We start from the raw sequence: 15,460 nt of genomic DNA on the forward strand, positions 1-15,460 counted from the left end.
GAGAGAAATCTGTGTAGATTAATATCCAGTGCTTGTTTGACATTTAGGTTGAGTGGGTTATACTTTTTTTTTTACCTAGGAGTTTAAGTAGTCTATTGTGATTTTTGATATGTGTTTGTTGTGTTTGTTGATGTTTACTTCCAGTATTTAATTAAAATCACTAGTTTTGATTTGCCATGATTGCAAAAAAGCTTATTTTATCTTAAGTTTTATTTAGAAAAAATTTTTACACTTTTTTTTATATGTTGCAGCTTTTAATAGATTCACACTCTTTCTCTGAATCCCTTCAGGCATATAAAACTTTTGCTAATCGAGTGTCCAGTCTAAAGCGTAAACTGGATGCCCTGAAGTCCACACTACCAGACCTGGACGACTCACCCATCCCCTCTCCATCTGAAGATGCTCCCTCGCCCACAGGCTCCGATTCACCCTTCCATGGGCTGGTGGGCAGAGCAGGACAGGGCAGTACAGACCGAGAGGGAGCGAGAACAGGAGACCAGAAAGACAACAGAGATTTGGAGGACATGGACCTTTCAGAAGAAGAAGAAGAAGAAGAAAAGGAGGAGGAGTCCACAAACAAAAGCAGTATTGGTGAGATTAGGGCCATGTGACCGATTCCATATATTTTTTTAGCAAGAACATCTGTCGTATTTCTCTAGTACATTTTTGTCTTGTACGTTTGTAAGCTTGTGACTTAAGTCAGGACAAAAAAAACTTTAGGAGAGCTAGAGCTTGACAATTTAAATTTAAATTAAAAGTTAAATAGTACCACTTTAAAATAAGACTACCTTTATAAAGGGTTTATAAATGGTTTACAATTAGTTTATTAATGGTTACTAATTAGGTTGTAAATTCCTTAATAAAAATGATTATTAATGATTTTTAAGGCATTTACAACCTATTTAGTAACCATTAATAAACTAAACCATTTATAAACCCTTTATAAAGGTAGTCTTATTTTAAAGTGGTACCAGTTAACCATTAATACTACTGGGCAAATTCTGTTTTTACAGCAATACATTTCCAAATAGTTTCTAGCTTTGGTTTATAATGTATTTTGTATGGAATAATGTATTTCATAATATACTCTTTAATAGACTTGTTTTTTTTTATACTTACTTTAGTTGAAGACAAAAAAGATAAAACCTCCCCAGTGGCTGCTTCCAAGACAGCCAATGCAACCGCCACCAAATCTCCTCTCACCACAGCTTCCCCAGCTTTAGCCACTCCTGCAAAGTCATCTTCAGAGCCTGCAGCCAATCAGATCGCACCATCACCTGCTGCCCCCACCCCCACCACACCTGTACCTCCAAGCCCTGCTGCTCTGCAGATGAATTTGGCCAATGTGGATCTAGGGAAGATTAGCTCCATCCTCAGCAGCATCACTAATGTGATGAAGAGCACCGGTGAGCCTTTTTTAATGCTATTCAGGCAAAAAATATTTTTATTGCTTTTATTTTACTCTTTACCATTTTATGTACATTGTTTGTTTATTTTTTCCCTCACAGGTGTAAGTCCTGTGTCCCGCCCTTCACCAGGAACACCCACTACACCATCTAGCCACGCCCCTTCAAAACCTCCTCCCAGTGGAACTCCTACACCCAATCCCTTGGCCAGTATCCTGTCCAGAGTAGACATTTCTCCTGAGGGTATCCTCAGTGCCCTCACAAAGACACAGACCAACAGCCCACGTCTGCAAGGTATGATGCACAGACATAAACACACTCTTATAGTTTGATAGTGTCACATGAAAAAATACTTTTTGCCTCAATCTCTGTATTTGTATCCCTTTTTTATCTCTCAGGATTATCCTCTCTCTTGTCCTCTGCCCGTGCCGGCACTCTCAGTTCTCAAAATCCCACCCCTTCCTCCTCTACCCCGACATCCTCAACCAACACCACAGCGACAAGTACTACAACCCCAAGCACCCCTAAGACTCCAAAAGCTTCTGCCAACAGCCTCAAGCGTGAACCAGAACTTGAGCGAGGTCTGGAGTGGGACCGGGTGAAAGAGAAAGACCGTGAGAAAGAGAAGAACAAGGAGAGGGACAGACGGGAGAGGGAGAGAGAAAGGGAAAAAGAAAAGGATAGATCGAGGGAGGTGCCACCTATGCCCAGCTTGGAGTCAAAAATCAACAGCTTCCTGCAAGGAAACCCTGGTTTCAGTGCTCTTGGTCTGGATGATGGGGTCAGTAACAGCCCCCTGTTGGTAGGTGGAGACAATGCGGATAGTACTCCGGTCCGAGATGAAAGTGGCAGCACTCCAACACAAGACGAGATCATGGATGACCATTGTGTCCCTAGTGACCAGAAACAGGGTTCATCTGGAGCTCTTTCCCCGACTGCATATCATAGTGACCCCTGGGACGCTGTAATCACTCCAAGAGAGGATGAGCGAAAGGACAGAGACTACCGCACCCCATCCTCAGCCTCACGGCCACAGGCCTTTAGCCCGAGCACTAAAAATGCAAGTAGGAGCACCGTGAAAGGCAAAGAGCAGGATAGCTTGAAGAGAAAATCCGGAGGATCCACAAGCTCCAATTCTTCTGTGCAAGATTTGGGTGCAAAGGCACTTAAGATGGAGGGATCTGGAGGAAAGAGTCTCACCTTGCGCAGACCTAGTGGTGGGTCTCAGAATGGAGGAAAGGAAAAGGAGGAGAAGGGGAAGAAAGGAGGAAAGAAGGAGGGGGACAGTGAACACTACCACCGCATTGAGACTGTGGTGTCTAAAACAGCCAGCAGTAAAGATGGTGCGCCCATAGAAGCATTGGGCTACAGCAACCGCATCCAGACAGTAGAGAGCATCCGCGTGATTGGCCGAGGCCCTCGGAGGGCGAGTGGAGCTGCAGGCAGAGCAGGGGGGACCTGGTACGAAGAGGAGGAGTTCATGGAAGCCCCACCTTCATCTCATCCTGGCAACCATGCCGCTGAGAGCCCCCAAGAGCTAGGGATGGTGCCACCACCTACGCATCTGGTGCCCCAGTTCCCACCACCTCCTTACACTACTGAGGACTCAACACATCCTTTGCACACTCACCCTCTCCCCCTGCACCGCCCACCATCTTCTCCTTTTTTCCTGACCCTTCCAGTTCCACCCATCCCTCAGCCCCACCCCCCTTCTGTGGCTCCACCTGCAACAGCCCCACCCTTACCCCAGCCCCCACCAGCCCCTCCTAGAGACTTCCCTCTCTCCCCCACCTCTGCAGTAATGGTAGGCGGTGTCTTGGTGCCCATCGATCGCGTCCTCCCACACCCACCTGCAAACCTGCGCCCAGAAGGGGCCGGGACTGGCAATTCCGCCTCCGCCAGGGGTAATCCCTTGCCCCTGCGCCCCGGCACACTTAAAGAGCAGTTTCTCCCTCGCCATGCTCCCCCTCTCCATCGCCCTGGTGCCCCAGGCATACCTCCGCCCCTTTTGGGCAGAGTGCGAGAGGGCCCACCATCACCTTCCACTCCAACCACACCCACAACGCCCTCTCCAACTGGTGAGCCACGCCCCCTCCTGCCCTCTCCAAATTGTCTCCCCACCCCACCTGGGTCTCAGAGATCCCGTCGGCCCCCTTCCCCACATGGCTTGCTCTGCCCACCCCCTCACGTGCCCCACACCTCACCCCTCTCCCAGAGGCCGTTGCCCCGAGGGGGCCTGCCACTTCCCCTGCCCCTTCCCCCTCCTGCGCTCTCACGAGAGCCACTGCTGCCTGGAATGAAGCGGCATGGTCCTACCTTTCGAGGAGGACCGCTGCACCCCACAAAGAGACCCTTTATGCCCCCTCGTTACTAGTAACTTAGTTCGAATAAAGGTCAGCCTGCAGTTTATTCTCCTGCTGTGATCTGGTGTTGGAAGGGTTGGCACCAGACTCTGGGCCATAATTAAAGTCTAAACACACACACTTACTGCTGCCCCCTCTCCTTCCAACCCTGCTCACCCACAGCCAGCAGTGATCACTTGCTTTAGACTAAGAGAAGTCTTCGAGGCAAATGGTGGAGTGGACGAATTAGGAGGGAAGGTCTGAAAGGAAGGCAACACAACAAAGATGAATGGAATGAGAGAGAAAAAAGGCCAAAGGTGGTTATTCAGTTCAGTTCCACTTTTTTGGAATGGAGTAGAACGAATGAAGGAGTGTGTGTGTGTGTGGGTGCGTGTGCGCATTAGCAAAGACAAGTTTTCTCCGTTACCAATCTGTAATCATAAATGTAAATAGAAACTTTAGATCTTTCCTTCTTGTAACTATTTCTGCTCTTTCCCACTGTGTATGGCTTCTGCTTCCCAACAGCTCTAAATGAAGGGGGGAAACAAAACAAGCATTTCTGCTCTCTAAGCTCTGTCACTCTCTTTCTGTAAACACTTAACAGTCCAGTTCATCTCTGCTTCAACTCTAATCTGAATAAAACATTTGATTTAGCACTGGCCATCTAGGGCCGTTTGTAATGCCATTTGCCGTTCTTTAAGGCTGTGGCGCAGAAATAAGCTAGCAGAGCAGAGCAACTCCAGCCTCAGAGTGGATTTTCTAATGCTTTCTTCCTCGTATCTGTTGTTCAGTTTTGAACCGAGCTCTCACGTGTATTGTTGCTAATAAAAGCCCTGCGCTGAGAAACAAGAATGATGGGGGCTAGCATTTCTTTATCATTACATGTTTTCAGTTTTGGTGTAGTTTGCTTTGTTTCCAGTAGAAGTGTGAATACAGGATATGTAACTTTAGTATTACATTTAAGCAAACAATTTTTTTTTGTGATCTTGAACTTTTTCATATTTGGTTCTGTGTTGTGGTCTCTAAAGGAGCTACATGTAAGATTGAACATGGTTTGCAGTTAACATGGTCACATATAACAAATTTAGCTTAATCCAAATGTTAAAAAAAGAAAGTACAGTGACATGCCAAATGACATGGGATATGAAATTTAAATATTCTCTGTCCTGTCGAAGTTAAATAGGTGTGCACTGACTTGTGGGGCCTCCTGCATTGAACATGGAAATGATTTCAACCATGCTGCCGGTCATGTTCATTACCACCCACTTAGCTGATCACTGTGAGTGGTAATGTCTTCTATTCCTATGTAACATTTCATGTTCAGTTTACATAATGTAGTCCCATGACTTGATATTACAGTGTGTTATAAAATTTCCATTGTTAAGGTAATCAATCAATTTCCAGTCAATTCTGCAAGTAGCTCCTTTTAGGCTGTGTATATTCCGACACTATCCTGTGATCCAACACTATCAAATGATTGTGGAGAATGCGAAGGCAGAGTTACCAATGCACTTACTTAACTTTCACTTTGCAATTTCTGTATCTCCTTTTCCTTTATTTACCCCCCCCCCCTCTCTCTCCTTTACCTCAAACACACCTTTCTCACACCTTTAATCTTTAATTATTTTTTAAGGTCATTTTCATGAAGCTGACTCTCAAGTTCTTCAAAAACTTTTCTTTTAAAATTGTGCATAAAACCATGTTCAGCAACATTTCCCAGGTTGACTGGATAGGAATTGTTGTGTACTTGTAGTGTGTTCAGACAAGCCAAATAATGTTCAAATCTAATATTACAATGTCAGCAGTCATTAGGTGTGTTTATACTGACAGGAAGTATACGTTTAGTTATTCTGTTAGATCAAAGTGCATGAAACGACTAGTTCTGCTTAGTAAAACTTCTACCTTTATGTTTTAACAACCGATTAAACTGGGTCAAATTGTTACCATGCCCATAAACCTGTACAATACTGCATGTACCAGTAGTGAAACCAGTTGATGTGAGCTTTTTTTTTTTTTTTTTTTTCTTGGAATGTTGATGTTAAATCTTCTGACGAGCATATGGTGTCTTCTTTTACCCTAATGTGCATTCACAATCAAAAAGGTGATTCTTTACATTCTTTACACTTCTCTTATTAAGATACAGGTGACAATCTATTATTTTGACTCCAATACAAACACATCCTCTTCTGCTGTCACAGTTGTAAATGTGAACAGTGCAGCACAAAATACAATCCTTTATCCTTAGATGGACCTGTATCAGGAAATGCAGATATCTGTAACAACAGAAGACTCTCTTTGACTGAACTCCACTGTTTAGAATCACTTCTTCACCATCTGCATTTGTAGCTTGGAATCATAACAGGGTTACTAAGAAAAGCCCCTACTGCTTTGTATTCACCTACAGCTAGTTATGAAAATTATTCTTTTTTTTTTTTTATTTAATTGGTTTTATATTTTCATCCTGATTTTCTGTAAAACAACGCTGTAAAACACCTGGAACATTTAACTAACTTGTCCTGCCCAAGCACATATTTTATAGACTGTCTGTGAATACAAAATAACTGTTTTTATTACTTATATTCTTAGACTGTTCTAAGCACCAAAATACTTCTAAACATAAAACCGGATCAGTCACTGTGTTTCAACAGCTCCCGTGCTGAAGTCTGCTTATCCTAGTGGTCTTTCAGATCGCCTAAAACAAACTTGTACAATTGAGGAGGTGTCCATCCACTGTTTGATCTAGCATTGACTGACCTTTGAGAACTGGTGGAGTGATGAGGGAAACTAAAGGTTTATCACAACTTCAGTAAAATGTGGGACCTCAGCTTCTTTGACGCACTCTGCCGAGGCATACTGGTATAGCTCCTCCTTAAAGGAGACATCCAATGTGAAATGAAGTTGGGGTGTAGTAAAACCTGATAAAGAGTACAAACTTTACCCCGAGCATTCTAAAATACAATCTGTCTAGCAGATGCTTCCAACAGGCTTATAATGCTAGCAATGGGGGCATAGCATTGCCCATGTGACGATTTCACTATTTTTGCTACATTAGCAAGACTCAAAGTAGCTCCATAATTCATTGGAAGAATTCTGAGAGCCCTTACATTTACAACAATGCACTGGGAACTTTGAATTTTTCTTTTTAATAAACCACCTGTTTCATTCACGATAAGTCGACTAATGAGCATGAACAAATAGGCAGGATAGAGGGAACCGATTGCAAAATGAATTCTGTGGAAATACATGAATATTGTAGAGACATTATCATCAACAGCTAGAATTCCTGTTTTCCACTGAATTATTTTAATCTGTTCCCCTATTCCACCTATTCATTTGGGCTCTTATTGTGACTTAATTTCAAGATGGCCGTTCCTGAAGAACTAGCTCAAGGTTCTGTTTGTTTGAACAAATCTATCTGTGCATTTTCAAAGTTTTTAGTTTAAATCTTAGGGCCTTCAGGATTCTAACAATGAAGTTTGGAGCTACTTTTTATTTTTACTTTATTTGTATAAAAAAAATACCTTTTTAATGTGACGAAGCTTAGATATTAAGAAGTGGATTAGATTTAGGCGTTTGAAAACAGCACAGAAGGACACAATAAGCAAAGGATATAATGCAATTACTCCTGCACATAGCAAATCAATTGTTTTTTTTGTTTTTTTTTTGTGGTCATTTTCCGAGATCCATGTTAAGGGTTCATTTAGAACTAAAGAATTTGTTTTTCTTTGTCGTAGACTATGGTTGTGTCTGATACATAAAAAAAATCTGCTTCCAAACTTAAAGGATTTTAAGGCAGGAAGACACCCAGTCATATCTGAATCTAAGTTTAATGAAATGGATGATGACAGGCCAGTTAAACACTACTGTCTAGCAGTGAACTGTCCATACATGCATATATATATTTTTCTTTTTATTTAGATCCAGAGACCTTAATCTCTACCCTGCCTTCTGAGTGAGTGAGTGTGTGAGCAGCAGCAAGGCATCATTTCAGACACAGGGCATGGTTTACATTTTTATATATATATATATATATATATATATATATATATATATATATATATATATATATATATATATATATAATATATATAATATATATATATAATATATATAATATATATATATAATATATATAATATATATATATAAATGTAAACCCTGCCCTGTGTCTGAAATGATGCTGCTCACACACTCACTCACTCAGATGGCAGGGTAGAGATTAAGGTTTCTGGATCTAAATAAAAAGAAAAATATATATATATGCATGTATGGACAGTTCACTGCTAGACAGTAGTATTTTAACTGGCCTGTCATCATCCATTTCATTAAACCTATTTTTATATATATATATATATATATACGTTCAGAATGATGTCCTAGGCCTGAGTTGTGCGGAAACCCGTGTTTCATGTTTTACGTTTAGTTTTCTTATATATTTGGAGCGATTTGCCGTATATACAGTGCCGCGTGCATGTGGTCAGTGTAATGTTTAGCAGTTTCATTTTCAGATTGTATCAAGCTAAATTCAAAATTAAAAAATGGGTTTTCACTCAATTTTTTTAACTATCAAGTTTTTTTTCCGCCTTTCTCAAACTGAATTTCAACAAAAAGGAAAAGTTGAATCTTTTCTCGATTTTCAGATTTTTCCATTTTTGTATCTTGTAACGCAAATTTGATTGTACAATCCAACTTGCTAAATGCAAAAAAAATAAAAAAATAGGGAAAAAAAGCATATATTTTTTTAGGAAATTGCAATTGGGAGGGGTGGAGATGACAAAAACTCGGAAAATGAAAAAACTTATTGTACACTGCACTACATTTAAAATAATTAAATACGGTTTTACTAATTTTCTATTTTTTTTTTTTTCTTTTTACCTTAACCGGTCATAAAATTAAGTTAAACGTTACACTGACCGCACGTCTATATCCAAGCCTTTTGGTCATCAGCGGTTGTTTTGATGTGAGCGCCCCGCCCTCGCCTCCTGGTCTCGCCATTTGATTGGCTCGCTGTGAAACAGCTCTCCGCCAATCAGAGACCGTCTTTGTGCTTACTGTTTTCCTGTGTCATGGCGGCGCTCTGGTAGTGAGGTGCTCAGTGGTCTGTGGGGTGAGATATATTGGCAGGGCTCCGGCGGTGAGAGGTGGTGGGTGTAGCGGGGGGATGGTGTCGGCTCTGTGCGCGCGGCGGCTCCTACAGCCGGGGCGGATCCACCTCGGATCAGCGTGGCGGAGCTGCAGAGAGGTGCGCTGGAGCTCTGATCGGAGAGAGATCACACACACACACACACACTTACACTGCAGGAACAGCCATACACACACACTCAGGGAGGCTGGACTTTCAGAATGGACTGGATTGTTTTTAGATTGATAGATGTGAGCGCGCTGAAAGACTGACTGCTGTCTAGTTTAGTATTCCTTGGTGTTTATGATCCTGGATCACATGACCTGCACTCTGTATCTGAGCTTTTCTGATGGACCTCTGTAGCTACAGAGCTGCTGAAGGACACAGCAAGCTGCTGTTCAGGCTCTGTTATGAGAGGATCTTACTAGTTACTGGACGACACAGATCACTGTTGTACTGTACTTACGACATGTAATATCTTTCCTTTAATCAGATCTGCTTTTTCACTTTAACATTTTTTACATTTGAAGGGCATTCTAGTACAATCTCCAGCTAAGTGAAAGTGTATGATAAGCACATGGCTTTATCCCCTTCCACTAGTGGAACAGCCTGTAGGTAAAAAAAAAAAAACATTGATCCATAGGATGATCCAGAGCTCATTTCACCTAAACAGATCATCAAAAACATTTGAAGGATTAAGTCTGATAATATTTTGATTTTATATTATATGTTCTCTTAACACAGTTACAGTGCGTAGACCAATAGTGATGCACTTACAATAAAGATGCTATTACCTAGAATATATAGATCTGGGGGAAAAAAGAGAGCACAAGTTTTTTTTTTGTTTTTTTTTTTACCAAATTGAAAACATCTGGAATATAATCAAGAGGAAGATGGATGATCACAAGTCATAAAAAGCAAGCTGAACTGCTTGAATTTTTGCATCAGGAGTGGCAAAAGCAGTGTGTAAGGAGGAGAGCATGCCAAGAAGCATGAAAACTGATTAAAAACAAGGATTGATTTCTGATCTCTTAAAAGCTTTTGAATATGAACTTGTATTTTTTGCATTATTTGAGGTATGAAAGCTCTGCATCTTATTTGACATTTCACCCATTTCTCATTTTCTGCAAATAAATGCTCTAAATGACACTATTTTCATTTGGAAATTAGTAGACATATTGTCTGTAGTTTGTAGAATAAAACAACAATGTTCATTTTACTGAAACATTTACCTATAAATAGCAAAATCAGAAAAACTGATTCAGAAACTGAAGTGGTTTCTTAATTTTTTTCCAGAACTGTAATCTCTCCTCATTTACATGCATAAAAAAACCTTGGCTGGCTTTTTTTTGGAAATTCATCATTTTAGAGTAAGAATTCTTCTTTTAAAAACCTAGAAATGAAACTAAATTGTATGTGCTAGTTTTGCAACTAGATTAAACGTGAGCAAAATATTATTTTTGATCTTTTGTTTTGATCATAATATAACTGGACTGAACGCTTCTGATCTGCTCTGAGTGTTATGTTTACATTTACAGAGACCCTGCAATTATTCAATATTGCCAGAGGTCAGAGCTTCCGGTTTGATCTGATCTTTAACTGAGAACAAGACAGAGAGAGAGAGAGAGAGAGAGAGAGAGAGAGAGAGAGAGAGAGCGAGAGCATGAGAAAGAAAGTCCTCTCATAATTCACTGTTATTGCTTTTATCCTGTTATATTTACTCATACTGAATGGAGATGGAGATGGTGTTTCACAAAATAGGTTTGTTTTTGTTGCTCAGAATGATCCCTTTAGCCAAATCCAAGACCCAGCAAGATGAATGGGTGCTAAGTCTTTTCAATATATTGTTTAATTATCACCACCACAATGTGCATAATGTTTCTGTCCAATAAAAAAACAAGTATCTCCAAAACAGCAACTTTACAGGGGAGAGAGAAAAAAAAAACTTTGAAACTTTCAAAGGAAGTCAATGTAAAAAGAGTTTATTTCAGGTAATTTTTTAAGTGTTTCTATTGGTCCATTCTTTAGTAAAAATATGCACCCAGTGTGAGGGACAGTTTGTCTGTTCAAATTATGTAGTAAACTAATTATTCACAAAAATGGAGATACGTGTTTTTTATTGGACAGCAATGATATCCTCAAAGGTTAAAGGTAGATTATATCTGCCCAGTGCATTTTTTTCCATCTGTCCTCAAGGCACTGTGGACATTATTAATCTGTCATCCCTGGAGAAATCTGGTGAGAATTCCTGTGGATTTTTTATATCGCAGTATGTATTGCAGAAAAAAAATCCAATATCATGTAGGTGTCCTAATAGTACATCTTGTATTTTAGTACTAAAAGATCTAACTTAAGGAGCGAAAAAATAATTGTACTATACTTCTACACACACACCTTAATAGGTGTAATTGAATGTGTAATTGTTATAACAAAATCATGCAGTTGTAGTAACTCACTGCTCAAAGTTTTCTGAGGTTCCAGAGTAGGGCTGTGAATTATTTTTTTTTTCTTCTGTTTTTGTAATTGTTTTTTTTTTTTTTTTTTTTTTTTTTTTTTTTTTAAATAAACACATTGACAGAGCTGTAGTAATGTTTTGAGTAACAGCATACTGAAATTGCATTGCCTATGTGCTGCAACATGCAAGAGACAAAAAACCTTCAAGCTGCTTTAATTAATTTAGGATCTTAATTTAGCTTGATTTCTTCTATCATTTTCTTACATCACATTTGTTACCCATACTGTGTACCCCTATTTTGTAGTCGGTTGCTTTCTTTTATCTTTTTTTTTTGCTTTTCATTGTTTATTAAGATTTCCACTGAGACTCCAGCAATCTTGCAAAATAGACATTTCACTGTTGGAACTCATCATTCTCAGAGATGTTTGGGCCTGTTTCTGACTGAACAATTATTATTTTGAGATTTTGGCAAAAAGGTAGCAGGTGATGTTTATTTCTGGACTAATTATATTGGCAGTGGCAGGTCAGATGATCCACATTTGTCTTATTAGAGCTGACTTATTAGATGCAAGTCCCTACCCCTGGATTTTGTGTGTGTGTGGATGAGAGTGTGTGAATGAATCAATAAAAGTATTTTAAAATTGTGATTTTTACTGATGTGTTGTACAAATATGTGTATCATTGCTAACTCTATATCGACCTCACCTGTTTGTGTGTTGCAGCTGCATCCTTCTGCTGGTCAGCTGGAACGTCTGCGGCTCTTTAGTGCTCTGAGAGAAAAGCAGTCTGGTCAGAAGGCAGCAGAGCCTGGACAGAATCTAAGCGTCCGACTGGCCGATGGTAAAACAGTGAAAGCGGTAGCAGGGATCACAACCCCTCTCCAGATCGCACAGAGAACTCGGTGAGAGTATGAGATCACATGAAATCACTCAAGAAACCGAGAAACTGAATACTGTAATATGCGGTTACTCCTTATTTCAGCTCAGAGGCACCAATTACAGTAACAGGAAAATTTACTGTGAGCCCAAATGGGTCACTGTCTAATTGAGAGTCTTTTGTTTAATTTTGCTCATAAACGTGTTTTATTTGTGTCATAAATATGTATTAACAGAGCACTAGACTAGTCAGAACACATGATATAAATGTACCTTTTGTGATAAAGCATTGTTAAGGCAGTATGTATCTCCGTTTTTCATGTTTCTTAAGCCCTGTCTGAATGGCATTAGTTTCTCAGGGGGGCGTCTGTAAAAAATATTTGACACTTCTACTCTAGTGACAACTCTTGCATTAGTACTGCAACAGAAAAAACAGGAGGACCAGTGAGTTTTTTTTCTTTTTTTTTTTTTTGCTTTCTTGGTCACATGACCGTGTTCAGTAGCTCCTCCATTTCCACTCGCTGTTGTGTTTACATGGATCTCTATGGAAACTTGCGCCCAATGTGTAATTACGGTGCGCAGCAGTGGACAAACAGCTATTTTATTAAAAGTGAGGTGACGAAACCACGAAGTTCAGCAAAAAACAGTAGGTAATTCAGCCTGTAATTTTCTGAGAGGACGTCTGACAGGACTGTAATCGGACAGGAATAAAATCACAGAGGACCCCCATTACAAAGAAAATTACCCCAGGACCTCCTGAGAAACTATCCCCTTCCAGATAGGGATGTTTTGTTTTTTATTGTTCGATAGTAGTATCCATCAGAACCATTTACAGTAACTGACTAGTTCAATTTTGTGTATAAATAGTGTCTAAAATATTGTGTGTGTGTGTGTGTGTGTTACAGTATTAAAGGAGCAGTAGTGGGGAGAGTGAATGGTGAGCTGTGGGAATTAGCTCGCCCACTGGAAGCAGACTGTGAACTGCACCTGCTGAGCTTTGACTCTCTAGAGGGCCGACAGGTATGACCTGTGTCTGTGTGCTTGTCTGTGTGTGTGTGTTGCTCTTAAATATGTTAAATGTGTATGTTGTGTGTTGTTCTATAGGTGGTATGGCGGACAGGAGCGTGTGTGTTAGGAGCTGTGATGGAGACACACTTCACTGCTCACGTGTGTCGAGAGGGTGTGTCTGACACGGCACTCTACTGTGACTACAGACTAGATAACAGGTAAGGACACCCACACACCCTCCTCCCTCACTCTGCAAGTGATGTTTCTGGCAAAATAACCCTGTTTTAAAAAAATATATACATGTACGGTAATATTGTAATTTGCTTTAATAATTTTACCAGTATTCATATTTTCTTTCAATGTTTTTTTTTTTACTTTCATTTGTTTATGTATCTTAAGTTCATAACAAAACAAATATATTATTTATTATCTTCTGTATCAGCAGTGAATTGTTAAATATGACAATAAGTTTGTTATAAAAGGGTCCATACTTGTATCTTTCCATTTCTCTCTCTTTCTTCTCTATTTGTTATCTCTCTCTCGTTCTCTCTTTTAGTGCTTTGTCTCTAGAGGAGGTGGAGGAGAGGTGTAAAGAGATGGCAGGTCTGAAGCTCCCAATCACGAGGCTAGAGCTGAATGTACATGAACTCGGGGAACTCTTCCAGGTCGGCCAGTGTCCTTGATCCCTCTTTCTTATCCCCAGTGAGAGACAGTTTCTGTTTAGTAAAGTGAGATCAATTAATATCTGTTTTGACTGATGTAGGATTAGTCTGAATTCTGAAAAATCTGTATTTCTAATTGAATGATTTATTATGAGGTTTAGTAAGAGATACATCTTTAAAGTGAATCAATTAGTTTATAACACACACTTACTTATTCCTGTGGTTTATCATCTAAACATTCTCCACAAGGGGGCACTGTTAGCCATTCTGAACATTCTCATGTGGAAAACTGTGACTAACTTGCACCAGAGAGGTTTATAAATACAATTTTTCTGACCCCTTTAAGATTTTAAATGTGTGATACAAAAGAACCAAAACACGGCATCTGTAAGTGCACAAATGCTGTTGCTTTTAGTAATATGAGTTAATTCATGTGTTGATTTTTGCTTTGGGTTAGAGGACATGTATAAAATGACCTCCCACTGCAGTCTGAAGTGTTACTTTTAGGTTATTGAACCAAATTAATTCTAAATGAAGTATTTAATAAGTCGTAATGTGGCTATATGTAACAAGATTTGACACTTCTGTTGGTAAGGTATAAGGACAAACATATATTTTAATAGGTTTAGGATATGCACTGAATTTGGGTCTCTCTCTTAAAACGGGTGGATAAAGCACAGGGTTGTTTTTCCCCACTGTAGTTAAAAGTTTAGCAAGTCTAGAGCTTTATCTTCTTGCATTTTGCCTGTTAGCTTTTAGCCTGTTCGCGGCTAGCCTGTTTGCGGTTAGCCTTTTTGCGGTTAGCCTTTTTGCGGTTAGCCTTTAGTGTTTTGAATGTTAGTGTTTTGCCTGTTAGTGGTTAGCCTGTTATCAGTTAGCCTTTTAGCATTTTGCATGTTAGCAGTTAGCTTGTTCACTGTTAGCCTGTTAGCGATTAGCCTTTATTGTTTTGCCTGCTCGTGGTTAGCCTGTTTGCGGTTAGCCTGTTTTCAGTTAGCGTTTAAGCATTTTGCCTGTTAGCGGTTAGCCTGTTTGCGGTTTATCTAACTAATGAACTTAGTCTGTAATTAAACTGAACTCCTGAACCTCTGTATTTTATCAGTTTAAAACTGACCCAGAATTTAATGGCATTGTAGCTACATAAACACAGGACTTGCACAGCTTATGCAAAGCCATGCTGCCAGTTAAGTCTTATACCCCTGTGATGTTTTGTCGTGGTATGACTGTATAAAAAATGTGGACACTTCTTAACCCAACTGGACATGCCTCTACTTATTCAGTGTGCTTCTTTTTTTTATGATTTTTTACGTTGGAAATTTAATATTGAATATATTAAAGATAAACAGGGACATATTGACCTATTTTGTAAACGTGCTAAACGAGAAACCATAATACTTTTCTAAGTAGCTACATTTAGCTTTGAGAACAGACATGCACACTCTTGATATTTTCTCATTATTATTATTTTTCATAAGGGGCCCTAGATGATGAGGATGATGTGTTGTATTGCAGGATGCTCTGAGGTTGCAGTTGGCTGAGGAGCAAATTCAAGGAAAAAACACCATCAGTGTCTACAGGTGTGTATCTATA

At 39.7% G+C, this 15,460-nt stretch overlaps 2 protein-coding genes across 3 annotated transcripts in view; both read left to right on the top strand.

The window, feature by feature from the left end:
- rprd2b (regulation of nuclear pre-mRNA domain containing 2b) overlaps positions 1–12,184 on the top strand; it is a 25,947-nt gene extending 13,763 nt beyond the window's left edge. The window contains exons 7-11 of one of the 2 annotated variants that reach the window (XR_007439448.1): positions 291–591; positions 1,125–1,406; positions 1,509–1,700; positions 1,805–4,065; positions 12,048–12,184. Coding sequence is in view for 1 of the 2 variants with exons in the window: in XM_007254526.4 (XP_007254588.3) it covers positions 291–591; positions 1,125–1,406; positions 1,509–1,700; positions 1,805–3,780 (2,751 nt within the window). In the remaining variant the exon portion in view is untranslated. Of the gene's footprint in view, positions 1–290; positions 592–1,124; positions 1,407–1,508; positions 1,701–1,804; positions 4,601–12,047 lie in introns of those variants that run through there. The other variant, XM_007254526.4, reaches the window with a different exon arrangement.
- The window catches only part of tars2 (threonyl-tRNA synthetase 2, mitochondrial), a 20,064-nt gene continuing 13,403 nt past the window's right edge, over positions 8,800–15,460 (top strand). Inside the window, exons 1-6 of the mRNA XM_007254527.4 lie at positions 8,800–8,990; positions 12,048–12,226; positions 13,106–13,220; positions 13,305–13,426; positions 13,765–13,873; positions 15,383–15,447. Coding sequence (XP_007254589.3) covers positions 8,910–8,990; positions 12,048–12,226; positions 13,106–13,220; positions 13,305–13,426; positions 13,765–13,873; positions 15,383–15,447 — 671 coding nt within the window. The 5' untranslated portion in view covers positions 8,800–8,909. The remainder of the gene's footprint in view (positions 8,991–12,047; positions 12,227–13,105; positions 13,221–13,304; positions 13,427–13,764; positions 13,874–15,382; positions 15,448–15,460) is intronic.

Source organism: Astyanax mexicanus, chromosome 6, assembly GCF_023375975.1.
Source record: "Astyanax mexicanus isolate ESR-SI-001 chromosome 6, AstMex3_surface, whole genome shotgun sequence".
Classification (NCBI taxonomy): Eukaryota; Metazoa; Chordata; class Actinopteri; order Characiformes; family Acestrorhamphidae; genus Astyanax; species Astyanax mexicanus.